We start from the raw sequence: 24,009 nt of genomic DNA, 5'->3' as shown, positions 1-24,009 counted from the left end.
CAAAAAGTCTACAAAGAATAAAAACTGGAGGGGGTATAGAGAAAAGGGAACTCTCCTATACTGTTAGTGGGAATATACCTTGGTACAACCACCATGGAAAAGAGTATGAAGATTCCTCAGAAAACTAAATATAGAACTACCATATGATCCAGCAATCCCACTCCTGGGCATATATATATCTGGACAAAACTATAATTCAAAAAGATACATGCACCCCTATGTTCAACTGTAGAATTATTCACAGTAGCCCAGACATGAAAACAAACTAAATGTGCACTGACAGATGAATGGATTAAGATGTGGTAAATATATACGACAGACTACTACTCAGCCATAAAAAAGAACAAAATAATGCCATCTGCAGCAACATGGATGTAACTAGAGATTATCATACTAAGTGAAGTAAGTCAGAAAGACAAATATCATATGATATCCTTAAAATGTGGAACTTAAAATATGGCACAAATGAACCTACCTACAAAACACAGACTCACAGAAATTGAGAATAGGCTTGTGGTTGTCTATTCAAGGAGGCGAGGGAGTGACTGGATGGACTAGGAGTTTGGGGTTAGTAGATGCACACTATTACATTCAGGATGGGTAAGAAACAAGGTCCTACTGTACAGCACAGGGAACTATATCCAGTCTCTTGGGATAGAACATGATGGAAAATAGTATGACAAAAGGAATGTATAAATATGTATGACTGGATCACTTTGCTGTACAGCAGAAATCAGCACAATATTGTAAAACCAACTATATTTCAATTAAAAAAATTTTTTTGTGAGGTTCCTAATCTTACAACAATCTTTCAGAATTTAAAGCTAACCAGCAGTTGGGAGTTCCTGCTGTGGCTCAGCAGTAATGGACCTGACTAGTACCCATGAAGATGTGGGTTCAATCCCTAGCCTCAATCAGTGGGTTAAGGATCTGGCATTGCTGTGAGCTATGGTGTGGGTCTCAGACACCTCAGATGTGGCTCACATCTGGCATGGCTGTGGCACAGGGTGGTGGCTACAGCTCTGATTTCATCCCTAGCCTGGGAACCTCCATATGCCACAGGTACAGCCCTAAAAAAAGATAGACAAATACGCTAACCAGCAGACCTTTAAGACACGTGAATCTGGAAGTTCCTCTTGTGGCGCAGTGGTTAATGAATCTGACTAGGAACCATGAGGTTGTGGGTTTGATCCCTGGCCTTGCTCAGTGGGTTAAGGATCCGGCGTTGCCGTGAGCTGTGGTGTAGGTTGCAGACGCGGCTCGGTCCCGAGTTGCTGTGGCTCTGGCGCAGACCGACGGCTACAGCTCCAATTGGACCCCTAGCCTGGGAACTCCATATGCCGCGGGAGCGGCCCAAGAAATGGCAAAAAGACAAAAAAAATAAAAAATAAAAAATAAAGACACGTGAATCTGGCTGGCATTAATACCAGTGAATGACTAAGGTGTCAAGTGTTGGCCCTAGAAACCCAAGGATTCCCCCAAGCTGTCCAGACAATGCTATCTGCTGCCTAACAAGAGGACTTGCAATACAAAAAACAGCATTCAGTACTGAAACCTGTTCTGTAACAAAGGTGCACTCTGGAAGCAGGGCCAGGGAACTGTGAAATTTTAGCAAAGAAAAAGGAGACTTGTATGTAAAAGCAATCAAGTGCCAAACAAAATATATAGTAAAGGAGGCTCAGAAGTATTCTGAAGTCATTACATCAAAATGTGTGTGTATGTGTGTGTGTGTATACATACATATATATATATATATCTTATCATTGATTTTTAATTACAAGGGTAATTAGAGTGGCTAATTGTCATAGGCTAGCAGTTATTTTGCTAGAACGTAAGTATAAGCTGAAGTAAAATTTGTGTTCTTTTTTTTTTTTTTTTTTGCCTTTTTAGGGCCGCACCCGCGGCATATGGAATTTCCCAGGCTAGAGGTTTAATCGGAGCTGTAGCTGCTGGCCTATGCCACAACCACAGCAACATGGGATCTGAGCTGCGTCTGCGACCTGCTCATGGCAACACTGGATCCTTAACCCACTGAGCGAGGCCAGGGATCGAACCTGCAACCTCATGGTTCCTAGTCAGATTCGTTAACCACTGAGCCACGAGAGGAACTCCTGAAGTAAAAATTTTTTTTTAATTTTTTTAATACTTATTTTATTTTTATTTTTTAATTTTTTTAATTTTTTTTTTTTTGCCTTTTCTAGGGCCACTCCCGCGGCATATGGAGGTTCCCAGGCTAGGGGTCGAATCAGAGCTATAGCCTCCAGCCTACGCCAGAGCCACAGCAACGCTGGATCCTTAACCCACGGAGCAAGGCCAGGGATCGAACTGACAACCTCATGGTTCCCAGTCGATTCGTTAGCCACTGCGCCACGACGGGAGCTCCTGAAGTAAAATTTTTAACACACCTTACAAATGTTTTGTCTCACCTACTGGTATTTGTCCTATTTTTCACCACTTCTTAGTGCATTTTAGTATTTTTATGTAGACTTAATCCTCTTGCTAAGTATGTCTAACAAAGAAGTTAATGTCCTACTCACTGAAAGTTAAAAAAAAAAAAGTTCTATGCTCATAAAACATAAAAGCCTAATCCTTTCTGCTTACTGACATGTGGAATGCAAGGAATTGTTGCAATACCTAATATTGAGCTGTCCCAGCTCGTTGTCCGTCTCAGAAGGGGCCACAGTCAGATGGTGAAGGACAGATTGTGGCCTGGAGTGACTGTGGCTCACGGCCAGGAAAATGTCTTCCTGAACCCAGGTGAGAAGACTGAGCGTCAATGGGTTTACTTCTTCTTCTTCACTGTTCTCAAGCTGAATTCTGTTTTAAATATCAAAGAATATTCAAAACATGAATAACTAACATCACTGAGATTTTCCTGATTGAAGAATGAAACTCTTTATATATAGTGGACTCAATATTTGGAGGGACAAAACCTGAGGCAATGCCCAATACTAGAAAATCCAAAAAGAATGTTCACCCGGCTTAAGAATATGTTTTTCTAGTACTTAACATTAAGTTTCTCATACTCTCAGATCTTTAGATTTTAAGAGAACACTTCAACTTGACTACTCAAGGAAAACTGACTGGCCCAGGCCCAACACAAATAAACCCCAGCAGTTTTCCATTATTGCCACTTACCAGCATTCAAACCATGCTCCAGCAGATATTTAGGTCTCAGCAGAATGGATCCTTTCCTAAGCACTTCATACCAAAATGCCTAGTTGGCTTGAGAGGTGGTTTCTTTGCTGTGGATGCCTTCCTCCTGTGGCATTTATACACCAGAGGAGGGACCATTTCTGCTACCTTACAAGGGAACTCATAATGGCTACCTCCTGCCTTTCAGTGCAAGCAGCAAACCCTGAGCATACACCGAAGAAGCTGGGTCACTGGGCTGATCTTCCTACCCAATTTGATGACCCTGGACTCAGTGTCTCCAACACATTCAGCCCACACAGAAGCATCCCTGCCTCTGGTTCTCACTGACAATCTTCTGCCCACAACTGCAACCCTTCTTTGAAGCCTAAACCTACCTCTCTTTTTAAGGTTCAAGATAAGTATTCAGTCCTTCGTGAAATCTCTAAATGACTTAGAGAAGGCTAGTGATTTCCCACAACTTTTAAAAAATGAAACTATATTCTAAATTGCCTTGCACTTTCTAGTGTGCCTCAAATCTGTCTTCTAATGCTTTCAGACTGTGAAATGAAACAATCCATGTAAATGTTCTTTGAAAAACTAAGCAATATGTATAGACCACTACTGAATCAAACAGGCTCAAGCCCAATTCATTTATCAAATATACTGCATATATTTAACAAACGTATTATTCATTAAATTCAGTTATTTGTTCAACTCATTATTCACATTAATTTAGGAATAAATGCTTCCTGGTGACAAAGGAGTGCAGGAATTAAGAACATGGGCTTATTAAATAGTATCAAATCTTGGATTCTCACAGAAGTGGACTTATAATGAATAATTTGGCCTCTAGGTCATTTTACAATGCCTATAGTGTACTTGAGGTATTCAATTATACTCAACAATTTATAATATTGTTTCAGTATCAAAATGCATTCTGATTTCCAACCTGAGAGCCTCAAAACATAGCAACCAAAAGTCCTGCATTGTAGGATGAGACAAAAACAGACCACCTAGGTCAGCCACACGTTAATAACACATGCATCCTCATTTCACCTAAGCAAATGCACTCTGCTCTATCATCTTCAACTCTTTCTTTCCCATGTGATTTTCCCTGGTTGTCGGGAGGAATGGGTTCTGGGTCAGCTTAAGACTTTAGCTCCATCGCTAGCCAGCAGTATATATGACACTGAAGTACACAGGCAACTGGTTTTCCCAACAGGCTGAAAACCCAGGGCCTGGGTGTTATACCTACTTCTTCTTGAATTGAGCAACAGGCACAGGAGAAGATAACAGTTGGCTGAATTTAGTACTAAACGCTGGCTGCTTCTGGTCCCAAAGGTACAAGATAACTAAGAACAACCTACTTGTATCTCTTTTCCAGATGAGGCGTTCTAAGGGAAATTTTAAATCCATTTCCACCCACAGCTCCCAGTTTCACTGTAGGGTCTACACTTGGACTGTCACCTAGGGGAAAAGAAAAATGCAAATACTATCATAGTAAACTACAAACATTTTTCCTGATACTAAAAAGATGGGGTCCTGCCATTGAATGAGTTCTTGAAGGTAATCCACTTTACAAACAGAGCAATCTAGAAAACAACCACATCTTAACTTCTTTCTAAAATTACATTTCTGCCTACCTTTTAAGGTTGAGAATTCAAAAATTATTGGAAAAGAGAGTTACTGGCACCATGGGCCAGTGTAACTTATGACACAACCAAAGAATTCACAAATCTCAGGTTCTTTCAGTACATCATGAAAGCAACTTGAAAATGAGAGCAACAGGACTGTGGAAGGACAACTAGATTGGAATCTAACACCTAAGGTGAAGTCCTTGTCCATTCTCATGCAAGGAAACTGCAAACCCTCTGGCATTTTGTTCCGTCATCAACAGAAGAGGAAAACTTGAAGTTCCTGTTGGAGCTCAGTGGGTTAAGAACCCAACTAGCATCCATGAGGAAACTGGTTCAATCCCTGTCCGCGCTCAGTGGGTTAACTGCTGTGAGCTGCGGCACAGGTCAGCTGCAGCTCCAATTCAACCCCTAGCCTGAGAACTTCCATATGCTTAAGGTGCGGCACCCCGCCCCCGCAAAAAAGGAAAACTCTGACACAGCTCCTATGAAAGAAAGCTGCATGATCAACTGAAAATAGGTGCAATGGAAATGAAAACTGAAAACATGCTAAGGATGTAATGAGATACTATTTTATTTCTAGGGTTGAGTATTATTTTTAAATATCTGATTTTTTTTTTCTTTCTTTTTTTTCTTTTTAGGGCCGCACCTGTGGCATATGGAAGTTCCTGGGGCTAAGGGTCGAATCAGAGCTATAGCTGCCAGTACCACACCACAGCCATGGCAACTCAGAATCCAAGCTACATGTGCAATCTTCACCACAGCTTATGCAACATCAGATCCTTGACCCACTGAACAAGGCCAGGAATCAAACCCGCATCCTCACAGACACTGTGTCGGGTTCTTAACCCACTGAGTCACAACAAGGACTCCTTAAAAAACTGATCCTTTTAAGTTTAATAGAGCAAAAGGAATAGTTCTTATTAGCCAGAGTAGGACTGAACCCTCCACAAATAAAAACCTTACAAGTCAATTAAATATCACAGTAATAGTAATATCAATTATAACCTTCAAAAGTTTTGGAGGGAGTTCCTGTCGTGGCTCAGTGGTTAAAGAATTTGACTAAGAACCATGAGGTTGTGGGTTCGATCCCTGGCCTTGCTCAGTGGGTTAAGGATCTGGCGTTGCCGGGAGCTGTGGTGTAGGTCACAGACACGGCTCGGATCTGGCATTGCTGTGGCTCTGGCGTAGGCCAGCAGCTATAGCTCTGATTCGACACCTAGCCTGGGAACCTCCATATGCCCCGGGAGTAGCCCAAGAAAATAGCAAAAAGACAAAAAAAAAAAAAAAAAAAAAAAAAAAAAAGTTTTGGAAACACTGAACTATAATTTGCTTTTGTGTAGGAGGGGTCTGATTCACAACATTCTGATAACAGTTTTTGAACATACCACATTTATAAACAGAAATCTGGTTACTGGCATCCAGGACAGCAAGGTTGTTACTCTCTGTAGGGTGTGCAGAGAACATGACCTGGTTTACAGGGTGTGGGAGCAGCAGTCGGTATGTGCACATGGGAGGTGGAACGACACTCTGCCGGAAGACTGTCACCAAGACCCTGTCTGCATGTGAGAAAGATGATTAGACACATATGAGTTCAATTTGTAAAATAAGGCATCTGAACACTAACTAATAATGGGGGTAGAAAATAGACAAAAATTCTTAAAAGAAATTGTAAGCATTTTCATCATGAATAAGCTTAAATACAGTGTAGAAGAGGAAAGCAGTGTCCAAGCCTAGAGCAGTCCATCCCCAGGCTGGAAGTTTCAGGTGCCAAGGACTAGGGCAAGAAGGCCAAAAGGTCAGAGTTCTAGCTTTAAACCTGGGCCTGCAACCAAGCCAGACTAGACCAAAATCCTTCAGGAACTTCCCTGGGCATGCATTTGGTAATAAGGCACATTTGCTTAAGTCCTCTATACAGAACACACGATTGTGAAATCAGTATTACGATGACTACACAGAACATAAATGAGTACATCAACTCACTTTACAATATTAGAAGCAAGTTTTCCTTAATATCATCAGCAATTAATAAACTATCTATTCAAGTGACTGCATCTTTCTTCTTTCTTTCCCCTCCCCAAACAGAAACCCTCAATCTAATTAAAACATACCAACCCGATCCTACTAGGAAGATTGTGATCTAAACAGAACATACTGGAAAGGTACTAACAGGATTATATCAAAAACCAAAACACCACAATGGAATGGTGCGAAGATCAACGTAACCCTAGTCACGGCACAAGACAAGGCTGACACACCAAGACCACAAGCCTACTATTGTCTTCCTCTCGACCCAGGGTCGGAAATGTCAATGTCCTCCAAGCCCAGATAAGTAAATAACGTGAAGGCCATGGCTGCAGCACGACAGGGAGCCAGGGGAGGCAGGGGCGTGGGGGGGAGGGACTCTAGTATTCAGGAGGGTACATGCCTCACCTCAGGGGATTCCCACCAATCAAAACCAAATCAAGGAGTTCCCATCGTGGCTCAGTGGTTAATGAACCCGACTAGTAACCAAGAGGTTGCGGGTTCGATCCCTGGCCTCGCCTAGTGGGTTAATGATCTGGTGTTGCCGTGAGCTGTGGTATAGGTTACAGACACGGCTCGGATCCCCTGTTGCTGTGACTGTGGCATAGACCGGCAGCTACAGCTCTGATTGGACCCCTAGCCTGGGAACCTCCATATGCCATGGGTGCAGCCCTAAAAAGACAAAAAAAAAAAAGAAAGAAAGAAAGAAAAATCAACAAATAAGTACAAACAAACCAAGATCCAGGTTAGTCAGTTAAATCCCCTACGTTTTAGTCAAACCTCCACATCTGCAGGCCCTGGGCTCAGGACCCTCCCAGCCCCATAGCCACACCCCCCAGCTCCTTACTTCCATCCACCACAGCCACGTTGGCCATGTCGCTCAGATTATCTCCTGAACTCCGGTCAGTCGTCCAGTGCCAGTCATAGCAGAGGTAATGCCAGCCTTGACAGAGAACATGCAGCCGGTACGGGGCCACCGGGTCCCACATCAGAGACACAATCTTGCTCTTCCCGCAGGAGCTGAAGGGCAGACTTTGCTTGAGATACCAGTGATAGTTTCCAACAGTCCAGAGCTGAACTGCGGGGGAAATGAGGTCAGAAGGCTGTCAGACTTCACACCGCTCGCCAGGAAGGGATGGGGACACTTTTCTTTTTCAAAGGATCTTTTCCGCTTGGCCTCTTCATGAGGATAATAATATTACTTATTTATTTTTGCTTTTTAGGGCCATACCCATGGCTTATGGAGGTTCCTAGGCTAGGGGTCAAACCGGAGCTACAACTGCCAGCCTACGCCATAGCAACGCAGGATCCAAGCCTCATCTGTGACCTACACCACAGCTCACAGCAATGCTGGATCCTCAACCCCCTGAATGAGGCCAGGGATCGAACCCACAACCTCATGGTTCATAGTGGGATTCGCTTCCGCTGGGCCATGACGGGAACTCCTAGGACAGTAATATCAACAATAATTTTTAAAGGACAGTTTTTCATGAGGATAAATGTTAAAAATCAATAAGGTCAGAAGCACATGTGTTCATCTCTGCTGCTATCTTCAAACTTTATGATCACGAAGCTGGAAGGCTATGAGCATAGGACAAAGCTTTAGTGAATGGTTTCTTCATAAAGGCTTAAAGAAAAGAAAATCTGGCAATGAGATTGAAAGTATTACAACACTCAATCCTAGAGCACTAGACTAGCACTACTCTACAGTATTACACTTAAGATGCCTATTATTTTCTTCCAAGTATTTTGCATGCAGTTATGCCCAAGGGAGATTAGCATGAAAATACCCTTCCCAACATCTATTAAAAGAGCAAGAACTAAACCTGGAGGGTGCAAGAAATAGGAAGAAGTTGATAAAAGAGTAGAACCTTTCATTTATAAGTTTCAGAGATCTAATGCATAGCATAGTGACTACAGTTAAAAATCCTGTGTTGTATACTTGAAGTCGCAATGAGAGGAGAACTTAAACGTTCTCACCATAAAAACAAAAGGGGGAGTTCCCGCCATGGCACAGTGGTTAACGAATCCAACTAGGAACCATGAGGTTGCGGGTTTGATCCTTGGCCTTGCTGGGTTCAATCCCTAGCCTTGCTCAGTGGGTTGAGGATCCAGCGTTGCTGTGAGCTATGGTGTGGGTTGCAGACGTGGCTCAGATCCCACGTTGCTGTGGCTCTGGTGTAGGCTGGTGGCTACAGCTCCGACTGGACCCCTAGCCTGGGAACCTCCATATGCCGTGGGAGTGGCCCTAGAAAAGGCAAAAAAAATAAATAAATAAAATAAAAAAAGGGTAATTATATGAAGAATGAGTCAACCAACCTTATTGTGGTAAACACTTCACAGAATATCATACTGCACCTCCTCAATGTACATGTTACATGTCAGTTATATCTCAATAAAGCTGGAAAAACAGACCTAATCAGGTCAAAGCCAATCTTTATTAAACAGATGACATGAATAAATGAAGATTATAAGAAGAAATTTCTTTTCTTTAAACATCTCCCTGATCACTAATTCTTCACTTAGCAATCACGGCAAATCCAACCTAGTTTTCTAACAAGGCTATCACCATACATCTATCTCGCTTTGGGTTAACTTAGACCACATGCTCCTGCTCTGTGTAGACAGATGTTGTGGCTGTTCTTGCACCACTTTTATCCTGAGCACATCACAGGACCAGCCACTGACACCTGGTTAATCAGTGGTCCTCAAGTTTGGCTGCACATTAAAAACCACCTGGAAGCTTTTTAAAAAATATTAAATGCCAATGTATAGTCCTCATAACACACTGAACACAACTCTGAGATAAGGCCTGGATGGTATTTTTTTTTTTTCTAAAGGTGCAGCCAGAGTTGGGAACTATTGTTTTGAATAAATGAATGAATGAGCTTCTTCCTGACACTGCAGTTAAACTTCTATTGATTAAAGTCTGGAACCCACTCCTAAAATAATCAAATGAAAAGACTTATGAAAAAAAAAATGTTCAGTGAGCTGTTATTGACAATGAAAACCAACAAAACTTTACATGCCTAATAGCACATGATTTAATAAGCTGTGGCATAAATGAATAAACAGCAACTTAAAATGATACAAATATGTGAAACGGAAACAGTCTGTGACACACTGTAAAAGCGAGTTACCAAATTGCAGGTATCATGTTGACAATGACATATTTAGCAAAAATGAGATCATAGCTATACTGACATGTATACAGAAAAGCTGAAAGACAAGAAAGTTTTAATACTGATTATTACTGAGTGATAGAATTATGGAATATCCTTTTTTCTTCCCATCTTTACTTTCTAGTGTTTTCCCATATTACAGATACACTGAAAGACAGTTTCATTTACTATTTCATTTACAAAGTTATTGAAGACTCTTACTTATGCTAATCCCACTTCTCTTTCACTTCCATAGTATTCCTCTGGCTAGTATTTCAATTTGCTACAATAATATCATCCATGAAGTTTCTGATAACTTGTTTGAACAAATGTTAACCTGGATGTTCCTGCAAAAGTATTCTGCAGACGTGATTAACCTCTGTCATCAGCTGACCTTAAATACAGCAGATTACCTTCCATAACGTGGAGAGACTTCAGCCAAAGAGCTTATGATCTTAAGAACAAAAACTGAGGTTTCCCAGAGGAGAAGGAATTTTGCCTCAAGACTGTAACAGAGAATCTTGTCTGAGTTTCCAGACTGTGGGCTTGTCCCACAGATTTTGGACTCACAACTGCAACCTCAACTTTGAACTGAATTTCCAACCAGCCAGCACAAGCCTACCCTGGTTCTATTTCTCTAAAGACTCCTGCCTGATACATAACTGAAATCCATGAATAATCAAAAGCTAACCACTCCGTCATCTCCACCCACCCACTCAGTTATCTTTGACTTCATTACAGGACTAAGTGGAAGGGATAAAGGAAACGCCACAGCCACTACTTTCAATTATATTGCATGGGTCACAAGGCTGAGAAACTAGTGCTATCTTACCATAGGATTTCAGAGTGGACTTTTCTTCCGTCTGAAGGTCCTCCAGCCAAACTGCGAGCACAGCAGAATCCGCATTCCAGAGAAGGTCATTAACCTAATGGGGAAAAAAGACCTGTTGTTGGCCTTTAACATGTATTTAGTTCAAAATATTTACAATAGCTGCATTTCCTGCTCTCACAATAACCTCACACTTGAGTGATCCCTAACTAAATTACTAACCTATGGAGTTATTAAACAAATCTGTCATCATATGTAAGGAACTTTTTTAAAAATGCGTTATGTCTCAGCCAGAATAAAAGTTAAAAAAGTACCACTTATAGCAACATGATGGACCACAAGATGACCATACTAAGTGAAGTAAATCAGAAAGAGACAAACACCACATGCTATCACTTATATATAGAATCCAAACTATGACATAGATGAACTTATCCATGAAAAAGAAACAGACTCACAGACATAGAGAATAGACTTGTGGCTGCCAAAGGGGAAGGGGACTGAGAAGGGATGATTTGGGACATCTGAATTAGTAGATGCAAACCACTATATCAATGCATAACAATCACTTTACTGTACATCAGAACTAACACATTATAAAGCCACTACACTTCAATAAAATAAATTTTCAAAAGGGCATGTATGCAAATGCAAGGTGACATTTTTAGACAACCAGGGAAATCTGAATATAGAGTAGGTATTAAATAATATTAAGGAATTATTATTAATTTTGTAAGGTGTGAGAGTAGAAATGTGGTTATATAAAGAAAATGTTAACTGGTAAAGATATGAATTTTGAAAATATGATTTCTAGAAGTAAAACTCTAGGAATTTTTTCTGGCCACACATGTCACATACAGAAGTTCCTGGGCTAGGAGTGGAATGCACTACCAGAGCAGCAAAGCCACAGCAGTGGCAACATAGGATCATTAACCTGCTGAACCAACAGGGAACTCTGGAAATTTTTACAAAATACGTGTGAGTGTGTGTATAGGTCAGAGAGTGAGGAATAGATGAAAATAATTTTGCAAAATGCTGGTACATAGCTATCGAAAGTAAGTAATAGATTTATGGGAGAGCCATTAAATTCTTCTTTCCACTTTTTCTGTATTTAAGTTTCTACACAAAAAGGAGTTCCCATCATGGAGCAGCAGAAACGAATCTGACTAGGAACCATGAGGTTGCAGGTTCGATCCCTGGCTTGCTCAGTGGGTTAAGGATCTGGTGTTGCTGTGAGCTGTGGTGTAGGTCACAGATGTGGCTTAGATCCTGCGTTGCTGTGGCTGTGGCGTAGGCTGGTGGCTACAGCTCTGATTAGACCCCTAGCCTGAAAATACAAAAAATACAAAAAAAAAAAAAAAAAAAAGTTTCTGCTCCAGCAAAGGTCTGTAGGTACACACTTTCTTAAGGTTTAAACATTATAAACAACAAGTATCTTTGTCACTGAAAGAATTATGCTTCATCAAAATAAATAATAAAAACTAACATTTCTATTTCCTTTCTATTTGTTTTCTCTAGTGGAGAGACAAAAATGCCATGTTTTCATGGCAAACTCTCCTTAAGAAAAACAATCTCTTTTACTAAAAAAAAAAAAAAATCAGGGGTTCCTATTGTGGCACAGTGGGTTAAGGATCCAGCCTTGTCTCCATGGCACCAAAGGTTTGATCCCAGCCCAGTACAGTGAGATAAGGATCTAGTCTTGCCGGAACTGTGGCGTAGGTCACAGCTGCAGCTGAGATTCAATCCCCGGCCTGGGAACTTACACATGCCAGGAGCATCCTGAAAAGAAAACAGAAAAATTTCCCTCATAAGAAGCCACTATTTTTATTACTATCTACTCTAGGGCTTCTATTTACACACCCATATCAAATATAAACCTTCTCTAACAGCTGTGGCGAGTCCTCTGAATTTGATGGTGATACAACTTAGGCACCTACCTTAACTTCGTCTTTGAGGAAAGGAAGTGTAAAATGTCCATGGAGAAGTCCATTTTTCTCAAAAAACACAACATCCTGCTGATTAGGTTTATCTTGTGTAGATGCAATCAAACTTCCTGAGGGCCTTAAAAGCAAACCCAGAGTGTTAGTACATGCAGCAACTCACCCAGCTGGCTAAGAACAAGATGAAATGCAGAGAAACCATTTTCTCAGCAAAAACATAACGCTTCCCTCCAGGGAAGCTCTAAGCTCATGTTGACAAGCAGCCACCCTAGCGTGGGACAGTATCTGCCCAGAGCACAGTGCCTTTTCCTGATTTGCACAAGGTCTCTATTTGCCCACAATGCTGCACAGATTGAGACTGCGCTTAGGTGACTTTAAAAACAAACAAAACAAAAAAAAAAAAAACGGGAGTTCCCATCGTGGCTCAGTGGTTAATGAATCCGATCAGCAACCATGAGGTTACGGGTTCGATCCCCGGCCTCGCTCAGTGGGTTAAGGATTTGGCATTGCAGTGGGCTGTTGTGTAGGTCACAGACATGGCTCGGATCCTGCGTTGCTTCAGCATAGGCTGGTGGCTACAGCTCCAATTAGACCCCTAGCCTGGGGACCTCCATATGCCATGGGTGTGGCCCTAGAAAAAGCAAAAAGACAAAAACAAAAGAAACAAAATCCAAAAAACAAAACAGTAAATTCTTCAAATCATTCCCAGTATAATGTCCCACAAAACCATAACCTATTTCTCTTTCAATTACATGACTTCAACAATGACCCATATTCAGGCAGGTATTTTTGAAGACTTCTCAATCAACTGAAAACACCTCAACTACCCCATCTTTCTATTTGTCTCTAGAGTTTTAATTCAAATACACTTATCTCTGCTCTATCATCCAACTGCCACTCAAATACCAGTGGGAAACAGATGTCTGAATCTACAGACCCAGGTGTTGCCTGTAACAGATGCTCCTGAGGTAGGAGATATTTCTTTCCTCTAGAGGCAGGACAGCCACATATCACAAGCAGGCTGTGACCCGCACAAGTGTACTGGGACAACAGGTGAACCGGTCCTGAATCTGGCTTGCATGCGCCTCAACAAATAGGTCCCCCTAGTGTGGGAGCTGGTACAAAGAAAGGAAGCCCCTTTCCTAGTTTTTACCAAAGCTCTGCTGCCCCACAGAGCTCTACAGGCTGCAACTTCCTTTCTAAGCACCATTTTCTGTTTTCAAGTAGACCCTGCCTATAAGCTACAAAGCGTGGGCCTTGGAATGATGAGGTCTGGGAAGCTCAGAATCTACTCTTCAAACCGTGTTCAGACTGCAGGGAGCTAAATAAGATAGGAGCTTACAGTCAAGTGAAAAAAAGTAATTCTTTGTATGTGTGTGTTATAAATGCCTACAGTCAATAGCTACCACCCCTCTCATCCAGTTCCCAGAAATCCTCTGGGCAAGAAGTTACAAGGTTTCTTCTCCCACTCACTTCCAAGCCAGAGCAGGTCCCAGTCCTGCCACAGGCTCACTGGTTGACTGTAAAGCAAATTCCCGGCTCCACACTCTGACCTTCCGAGCCCCTGTGCAGTAGACAGAGGGAAAAACAATGACAAAATGTAAAGGATCATGATAAATGTTGTCAAGTTAGAACTCCCACACATCTTCCTTGTGAATAAAAACTGTCATGGTTTTACAAAGCCCATTAATCTTGTTAAAAATTTGTTAAATTTTTTTTAATAACTAAAAAGCTTTTGGAGTTCCCATCATGGCTCAGCAGTTAACAAACCCGACCAGCATCCAAGAGGATGCGGGTTCAATTCCTGGCCTTGCTCAGTGGGTTAAGGATCGGACATTGCCGTGAGCTGTGGTATAGGTCACAGACACGGCTTGGATCTGGTGTTGCTGTGACTGTGGTGTAGGCTGGCAGCTACAGCTCCAATTGGACCCCTAGCCTGGGAACTCCATACACCACGAGCACAGCCCTAAAAGACAAAAAGACAAAAAATAAAAATTAAAAAAAACAAAAACAAAAACTCTTAACTAATTTTGTAAATAAATTCAACAGGTAGAAGGCAGGACCAAAGAGCCTCAAAGATCTCCTCAAATCTTAGCTCTACATTCATTTCATACCTTAAAAAAAAACAAAAACAAAAAAAACACACTGTCACCTCATCTGTGGAAGAAAAGCAAACACTCAAGGCAAGAAAAGAAACATTTCCTGACCTTAAAAACATTAAAATGAATTTTAAATTGCAACTGATGTCCATACCTGTCTCTGGGCAAACAACACTCACAGCAAAAAACTGTCCATCACCACGCCACGTGATTTGAGGTCTATGGTCATCCCAGGGCAAAGCAGACTCGTGCTAAAGACAGGAAAACACACAGATGTTGCTGGGGGCTGTAAATGGCCCCAAATCACACAAGCCTCGGGCTATTAACGTTAAGCCTTCTATATAAGGTTTAAGCTACCTGGAAAACAAATTTCACAGAATCCTCAGGAACCCTTCCAGAAGGGCCCTTAGACCCAGAAATCAAGAAAAAAGAACTCAGAACAAAACAAAATCCTTTGCAGGCATTAAAAAGTGGCTTCGAAGTACAACAACAGAGAAAAAGAGCTATAGATCTAGATATCACACATTATGAGCTGAGGAGTCTATCCGGGAACTATGATAAGGAAATACATGTTTCTTGATCTAAATTTAAGAGTGTAGATTTTATTTCCTGAGTAAGCTTCACAGCAGCACACAGAAGCATCAAGGAGATGAGAGGAAGGTGGGCAGGGAAGGGCCAGCAGAGACAAAGCCGAAGACAACGATGAAAACACAGATGAGCTCTTTGTGTTCTGCAGCCCAAAGCAAGAAAGGTTTCCAGGGCCACCTGTATTCTAGTCCCCAAAGCCTTGAAGGCCGAAGCCAGTTCTATGGGGTCAGGGACGAGTGACCACCTGAGCATCCATCCCACATTTCAGTGACAGGCTACGTCAGAATGGCACTCATGCCGCATCCACACAGTAGGGAATACACAGCTAACCAATGAGATTTATTTCCAATGAAACTGCCCTGTGGTGTAGAACACAAACCTCTTTGAGGGAAAGGTTAAGAGACACATACGAGTTACATAGAATGTAGCCAGCAATAAATTCAGGATGGAAAATGTAAATGGCAGGCAGTGTCATTTATTCTAGAAGGACAGCTCAGGGAAATTTCCACCTATGATATAAACACATGCTTCCATTTGCTCGGGCCCACATCTTGGGATGATCCTCTTTCTATTATCATAAATTCCATAGCTCTATCTTCAAAATGTAACCAGAAAAAAGAAAGTACAAAGTTTCATCCAGGAAGAGAAATCAGGAAAAAAAAAAAAAAATTTGACAATATACACAAGCAGGAAAAGCATGCGAATGGGCATGTGAATGACCAACAGTGAACACAGGAGAGAAGCTCCTTCTGGGGAGAGAGGGGACGGGCGTCAGGAAGGTATACAGAGTGTTCCTTTTCTGTCCGTCATGACATACATATATATATTTTTAATGAATATTGGTTATAATTATTTTCTATGTGAAAAAAAATGACAAAGCAACTTCGCAATTAAAAAAAGAAAAAGGATCTTTCTAGAATGACCCATTCCATAAGGGCTCTAAACAGCTTCAGTCTCACCAGAGCACCATCTACCTGGGACCCCAGAGTTCCAGGGGGAGGCAGAACTTCTGTTTGTTCCCAACAAGATTCTTTATCCAGCAGGCCATCCTTACCATATGCACCTGAAACGCTGCTTGCCTGCCTTCTGATCCATGGAACTGGGTCTCTTTCCTGCCCCAGCCAACAGTGATGAACTTGCCTAGAGAACAACTGAGTGAGAATATGGGAAGACAACCAAAAATCTAAACAAAATAAAGGCAGTTTGATAGCTATTCTTCAAGAAGTGGGGTCCTCTCAGAACTCTCAATGAATTGACCAGTAGTAAGTATTTTAAAAAACTATGTTCCATATGGTATGCTGCAACGATTTTGAAGACTCTGAAATGTCTTTACTTGGGAAAAGGTTTACTGCCATCATATATACTCCAAATTCCCTTGATGACAGTCAGCAATCCGTCCCCACTTTACCAGTAAAGAGAAAGAAACATGAAGAATCTGTGTGATTATGTTCACACAGATAACACAACATTAATACTCAAGAAGCCATGAGCTGGGAATAAAACTCTGATTATAAGTGTTGAATCCACTAAATGTATCCAACTTCCCTGCTAGGGATGGAGGAGAGCACAGATCACGGAATTCCACCCCTTCACCGGGACAGAGACTGAGACCCCCTAGAGACAGAGGCCAAAATTAGAACACAGGGCTCTGCCTTGCAGGCTGGGCTTCTTTCTCAATCATAATGATCTTCCATAAAGCAGAGAGTCAAAGTTGCTGAAATCATGCAGCCCTTCTCTTCTTGGATGGAAGATCTGGCATCTACCTGTAAGAGGTACTATAGAAATGTCCCTGAAAGCATCAGCCAAATGAAGGACCCAGGACTTCCCTCTTGATGCTGACCCTGACAAAGCAGTGCTCTTTATGGTATCGCTAAGTTATGGGTCTGCACAACCATTCCTCTCTGCTCTGCTTGGGCACATCAAGTCCTGCAGAACCTCACTGCAACCTTGTTGCTGTCCACATGCAGCAGTGCCTCTCCTGGTGCACATCCCAGGGCTTTTAGCTCAAAGTTTCCACAGAGACGCAAAGGCTCAAGGAGTGTAGCAAGAGACCTTTTCCAGTGAGATCTCACAGTAAGTGATGGGGTTACAGCAGGAATTAGCAAAGTACAGCTTGAATCTGCTTTACAAACTTGGACTGGAACACAGCTGTGCCCATTCTTCTAGGCACTGTCTGTCTGCGCTTTCACAACAGCAGAGTTGAGGAGCAGCAACAGAGATCATATGGCCTGTAAAGCTGAAAGCATTTACTACCTGGGCCCTTTACACAACAAGTCTACCAAGAGCTGGGTTAGAAGAAAAACATCTATTCGCTACTCCAGAGTGACTCTTTGAACTAACACACACACTCCAAAGACCTAAGATCCTGACTTGGACTCCCTCTCCTTTGACTCACTCCATTAGACTCCTTATGAAAAAGGTGGTGGGACGAGCCAGCCCCAGAGCACTTTCCCATGCAGACATATGTTGGTCACTATCTCTGTGAATATCCTCAAAACTGGGTCCTCCAGGGTCCCCCTGGACCCTAGACTCTTCCAGCACCATACCCGCTCCCTGAGCGAACATCTACTCCCAAGACTGTAAAGACTCCCCACATGGCAATGACACCAGTCCACCACTCCGGCCTCTCCTGAGCTTCAGCCCCTTCTACTCCCCTACTTCACGTGGTGACCCCACGGCTCTTAAAGACCATCATGTCCCCACCTTCCCTCTCAGGCGCTGGCATCTTTATTCCCAGCACCTGAGCTTCTGCCTAGAGTCCTGCTAAACTTTCTTCTTCACCTTACCTCCCAAAGCCTGTTTATTTCACTTTCTAAACTGGAATTTCTCCAACTAGCAGGAGGGGAAATGTGCACATATTTCACAAAAGTTTCTCATAACTCCAAAAAACGTATTCCCATCCTCATTGAGAAGCAAAGTTTTCCTGAATTTAGCCCCTTTTCTAGCCCCTCACCCACCTTCATCTCTCACCTAAATCCTGGAGCAGCCTCCTACCAGATCACCTAGTCTCCAGTCTCTTTCCTCTCCACCAATCAATCAATCGTGCATCATCAAAACCTTTAAGGACAGATCTCCCATAACTCAATGTCCAAATTCCCTCGCAAACTATTCTTCCTGTTTATTTCATTCCACATCTGTGTCCTGCCACTAGGCAATGCTGACATATCCACAGCTGCCTGAATAAGCCACGATGTGTCAAAGACGTCCATGAAACATCTCTGCCTTGGAAGGAACTAATTCACTTGCTTGGCCCACCCCACCCCCCAACCCAAATCTACCCAATACCAATTCAGCCAAGACTCAGCTCCAGTCGCCCTCCTCTGGGAAGTCTTCCCCATTACTCCCTTCTTCTCCTTATGCCACCCTAATACCTGCACCAAACACACTGCTGGCTTCACAGCTCTCAAACATTATTTCTGAACAAATAAATTATTTTTTGAAGGAATAAATGAGTAGTGGTTTTCTAAATGACTTCTTAGTTGGCGGAACAAGAAGGCATGAGATTAGATCACAGCAAAAGTTAAGATACTGTCTCCCCCATCCCATTCCTCAGTCAGGCAGCTACCTGGTGCCCTCAAGTTGGCCAGAGCTTCTTATACTCAATAAGCATCTCCGGTCGTCTTCTTTTCAATACTTCTACAACCTAATGCCCAAGTCACCTCTGCTAGATCTCAGCAAGAAAATAATCTGATGCGAGTTCCCACTCTGGCACAGCAGGTAAAGGATCTAGCACTGTCACAGCTGCGTCTTGGATTTGATTCCTGGTTTGGGAACCTCCATAGGCCGCAGGTATGGCAGAAAACAATCAAACAAATCAAGCCCCAAAAAAGTCTGATGGTTCCCATGAAAATTCAGGTTTAATCCACAGGAACTAAAATCAGCCCTCTATCCCACCTCTCGTTTTCTCCCAAAAACTGTATCTCAGAAATGCTCTCTTTATTCTAGCTAATACATTCCTTTTCATCAAGTCCCCCTGACTAAGGCTTTTCCAGATGTATGCCTTTTAAGATCTAAAATGGACTAAAGGGAGTTCCTGTCATGGCACAGCAGAAACAAATCCTACTAGGAACCATGAGGTTGCAGGTTCGATTCCTAGCCTCGATCAGTTGGCTAAGGACCTGGTGTTGCTGTAAGCCGCAGTGTAGGTCACAGATGTGGCTTGGATCTGATGTTGCTGTGGTACAGGCCAGCAGCTATAGCTCTAATTGGACCCCTAGCCTGGGAACCTCCATATGCCACAGGAGTGGCCCTAAAAAGCAAAAATAAAATAAAATGAACTAAAGGAGCTGGGCTATCAGACATTTAATTAAGCCAAGATTTAGGCTTCATAATACTTTGGTCTTATAATGAGGCTGTTCATATGCAAGAAAACTCACAAAATGTTTTAAACAAAGCTATACTTACTTTCACCAAAATCATCCTGGTGGATTTGCTGTTCCATAATTGGTTCAAAGTCTTTTGTCATCATAATTAGGGTCTGTTGACCTTGGAGGAGCACAAACAAGAGTATTTTTGTTCTCATTTAGCAAATCTGCCATTTCAGAAATATCTACAGGACTGAAAGCTACACAGCTGGACTGGAGGAGTTTATAATTGGAAGAGGGAAGACAGAATTCATTCAAAATATTTTGACTGTCAGAGTTCCCTTGTGGCACAGTGGGTTAGGATCTGGTGTTGTCACCACTGTAGCTCTGGTTATAGCTGTGGCACAGGGTGAATCACTGGACTAGGAATTTCCCCATGCCATTGCCACAGTCAAAAAAAAAAAAAAAAAAAAAAAAGGTGGTGGGGGGGAGAAAAGAAAGAGACAATATTTTAACTCTCATTTTAAAAAAGTTTTTGATTGGGTAAGTCCCCTGGTGCTATTCTCAACTATTTATATCAAGTTAACGTACAAGTCCACATAGCCCTCCTCCTCCAACTTCAATAATTTAGTTCCCAAGATATCCCTTCAAATGTATACCTTATCAGGTGCTAGTTTATAAAAACTCACCTTCAATGAAAAGACTTAAGGAAAAAAATGGTACTGGAAGAGCAGTTTTCAGAATAATTTTTTATACAACAACTCTTCCTATTAAGAGTAGGTTAAAATAAATATTGCTGACTTTTGAACTATAACTATGGACTTAGCAGCAACTTTTTAAACATTATATTAAGAAGTAAAACTCGGGGTTCCTGTTGTGGCTCAGTGGGTTAGGAACCTGACTAGTATCCAAGAGGATATGGGTTCGATCACTGGCCTCAGTCAGCGGGTTCAGGATCCATTGCTGCTGCAAGCTGCAGTGTAGGTCATGGATGCAGCTGAGATCCCACGTTGCTGTGGCTGTGGCATAGGCTGGCGGCTATGGCTCTGATTTGACCCCTAGCCTGGGAATTCCCCTATGCCACTAGTGTGGCCCTAAAACAACCAAAAAAAAAAAAAAAAAAAAAAAAAAAAGTTAAACTTAAGTCAAACACATTCTCTCTAGGTTGTCATGTTACCCTGTTCCAAAAAAATTTTTTTGAAACTTAAGCACCTGAAAACTTAAGCCTGTGAGGTATTAGGAGTCATGTTTTATCATAGTCAAGATTTAGAAACCAGTGATAGGCTTACCTGTGGCAAGAAGCACCAGCTCTTGGTCAGGACTCCAACTCATGACAGAGATGCCACTGGCAACACTCCCAACACATTCCAGCTGAAAGACATATTTTTAAAATGTTGAGGGCAATATGAAAACCTAAGGGTGTCAGTAAATATCTACTATGACCTTAATCAAAACAATAACCCACAACACACAAAAGTGAATCAATCAGTTAACATTTACACAGCAACAGGTGTTAAGAGATCAGGCATGACAGAGACTACAGAGACCAGAAGTAACCACGGCCACTCCCTTCCTTCCATTAAGGAGATCAAAGATGCCTCTACAGTGGCATTAGGGCTGTCACCCAGGTCTCTGGGAATTAAGTCAGGGCTCAGAACAGAGAACGACAAATGGCCCAGGGGAGTCCAGGAAAGTTTCTCTGAGGAAGTGTCTTGAAGGGTAATAATAAGGCCAGGAGGAAGAGATGGGGTGAAAATGTGGTATTAAGGCATCGATTTATAAAAAGAGCAGTTAAAAATCAGCTGCACCTAGAGCACAGGGTATACGTACACTAAGGATGATGGGGGTGGGAGGGGAGACTAGAAAAAGAAATTTGAGGACAGTGAAAGGTCTTATAAGGCACAATAGGGAATATAGATTGTCTGCAGACACTGTGATGCCACAAATAGGGAGGATCAGCAGCATCTGAGGGAGATGGATGGACTGGAGAAGCTCAGTAATTAGGAAATAACTCTACAATATGTTTTGAAAATAAAAGCACACATACACACACAAAAAGGGAGTTCCTGTGGTAGTTCAGCAGGTAACAAATGCGACTAGCATCCATGAGGACCTGGATTTGGTCCCTGGCTTCACTCAATGCGTCAGGGATCCGGCTCAATGGGTCAGGGATCCGTTGTTGCTGTGAACTATGGTGTAGGTTGCAGATGAGGCTCGGATCCCACGTTGCTGTGATGAAGGCTGGCAGCTGCAGCTCCAATTGGACCCCTAACCTGGGACTCTCCATATGCCGTGGGTGCAGCCGTAAAGGCAAAAAGACAAAAAAAAAAAAAAAGTAAAAGCATACCTTTTAAGTGTGAGAAACACTAATTAAGCTGTACTTTTTTAAAAACAATGGCCTTAATACTTCCCACAATGAACTGAGAGTAAGATTTATTATTGTACTAAATAGAATCATTAAGAGCAAAGGTGCCAGATTTAGACTGCTGGGGTTCAAATGCCACCTGATAACTGTTTGACTTTGACGTAGTCATTGAAGTTCTCTGTGCCTCAAACTCCTCTTCTGAAAATGGGAAAACAACAATCTACCTCATCGAACGTAGTAAAGATTAATACAACTTTGCATGAAAAACACTTGAAAAAGTGCCTGGCATATTATAAACATTCAAGAAATGTTAGCTGCTATTATTATCCCATGATTAGTAATATGAGTCTAGTGACACATTAGTGTTAAAGAGAACACAACTAAGGGAATCATCAACAAAGCTCACAAAAGCTGTCACGAAGATGAGGATGGAAATCCAGAAACAGCCTGAGGCTAGAGTAGAGAAAACGGCAAATGGCTGAATTCTAGCTCCTCTGTGGTCATAAAATGTGCATATCATGAGAGCGCATCACCTTAGCATCTGCAGCTCAGGGACTCTAAAGTTAGCCCTCAAGGAGAGGCTTACTCAGCATCCAGAACAGAAAACGTAAGCCACATAAACATTTCAGACTTCCTAAGTTGAGAAATAAAGGTTACAACTCAGGGTCAGAATCTCCTAAGAGGTGAGCTACACTACACAAGAGTGGCCAGGTTGGAGGGGTTTTTTTAAGTTTTTATTTGGAATGTTCTGATTATTCTGATTAATAAATGCAGCAGACAAAACTGAATTTTAGAAGAATCCTGATACAAAGCTAAAGCCTAGCCAACAATTTTCTGTAAAGATTTATATCATGCAAAGCCTCTAATTTGCAAGATGCTTAAGCATTATGGTTCCTGATACTTCAAACTTATATGAAAAACAAGTGACACAAAACAAAAAAGGGCATTTAAAGATGCCTGAGATTTCCTCCTCACTGGTCTCTTCAACTTACCTGATGTGTGCTGAGGTTGCAAAGTATGACATCTCCAGAGGCTGTGGCCACACACACAGACTCATGATCCAGCAAGTCCTGGATACCAACGATGCAGCCACTTCCATCCTCTGGGAGGAAGCCTTCGGCCACCAAAGGAATTTCATTTTTCACCTTTCGCAATACGGACAAACAAACAAATTGAGTCAATCTACTTTCAAGAACAATTCAGTAGTTCCCTTGTGGCACAGAGGATTAAGAATCTGACATTGCCACTGCAGCACCAAGGGTCACTGCTGTGATGTAGGTTCAATCCGTGGCCCAGGAACTTCTACATGCCAGGGGCATGGTCAAACCCCCAAAAAAGAACAACTCATAGTATTTCCAGAAATAAAATACTTTTGAATGTATCTTTTACAAGTTTTTAAAAATGTTTTTAAAAAAAGTTTTCTTCCTAGATTAAGATCTCAACTTTCATATGAGAATATCACAACTCTACTATCTTTAACATAAGAAACAATGTGACATTTTTGCCAGAAAAACACAAAAGCCTGGTCTGCTCGAAAATGTTCAATAAAAACAGAAGCTAATAACTGATTTTCTGAGATTTACACAGTATGGGAAGAGAGGACTAAGAAAGTAATCACATAAAATGCAGAAATAGCAAAATATAATTAAGGAACGATATCAAAATCAACCCATAGAGCTTTGAAATACACATATGCTCATGCTCTGGAAGTGAAGATTCTGATTTAGGTGGTATGGGAAGGAGCCTGAAATAGTTTTAAAAGAATAAAAGCTCTTTAATTTTCATTTGTATTCCCACTTGAGAACTGTTATAGTGTTTACATGGTAGCAAGGATGAAAAGCAGGCCAGTTCCACAAAGTATAAAGTCAGAGTTTTGCCAACTTAGACTGAAGTAAAAACAGAGTGAAAATCCGGGTATTATTTGGAATT

The 24,009-nt window shown here is 41.8% G+C and overlaps 1 protein-coding gene across 4 annotated transcripts in view; it reads right to left on the bottom strand.

Moving 5' to 3' along the window:
- Positions 1–24,009, bottom strand: part of ELP1 (elongator acetyltransferase complex subunit 1) — a 110,506-nt gene that overhangs the window by 81,255 nt on the left and 5,242 nt on the right. For all 4 annotated transcript variants that reach the window (XR_014825142.1, XR_014825131.1, XR_014825138.1 and 1 more), the window contains exons 3-14: positions 23,073–23,225; positions 21,005–21,086; positions 19,816–19,896; positions 16,466–16,551; positions 14,978–15,074; positions 14,198–14,288; positions 12,722–12,845; positions 10,788–10,881; positions 7,642–7,872; positions 6,158–6,328; positions 4,503–4,602; positions 2,635–2,817 (exon numbers count right to left, since the gene is read on the bottom strand). Coding sequence is in view for 1 of the 4 variants with exons in the window: in XM_001924394.7 (XP_001924429.5) it covers positions 2,635–2,817; positions 4,503–4,602; positions 6,158–6,328; positions 7,642–7,872; positions 10,788–10,881; positions 12,722–12,845; positions 14,198–14,288; positions 14,978–15,074; positions 16,466–16,551; positions 19,816–19,896; positions 21,005–21,086; positions 23,073–23,225 (1,493 nt within the window). In the remaining 3 variants the exon portion in view is untranslated. The remainder of the gene's footprint in view (positions 1–2,634; positions 2,818–4,502; positions 4,603–6,157; positions 6,329–7,641; positions 7,873–10,787; positions 10,882–12,721; positions 12,846–14,197; positions 14,289–14,977; positions 15,075–16,465; positions 16,552–19,815; positions 19,897–21,004; positions 21,087–23,072; positions 23,226–24,009) is intronic.

The sequence above is a fragment of the Sus scrofa genome, chromosome 1, assembly GCF_054392235.1.
Source record: "Sus scrofa isolate SSC_HxYL_T2T_F1_AM1 chromosome 1, Sscrofa_HxYL_maternal_Yorkshire_Landrace_v2.0, whole genome shotgun sequence".
Lineage (NCBI taxonomy): Eukaryota > Metazoa > Chordata > Mammalia > Artiodactyla > Suidae > Sus > Sus scrofa.
Note: the sequence above shows the minus strand (reverse complement) of the source record. Positions and strands in the feature narration are given on the sequence as shown.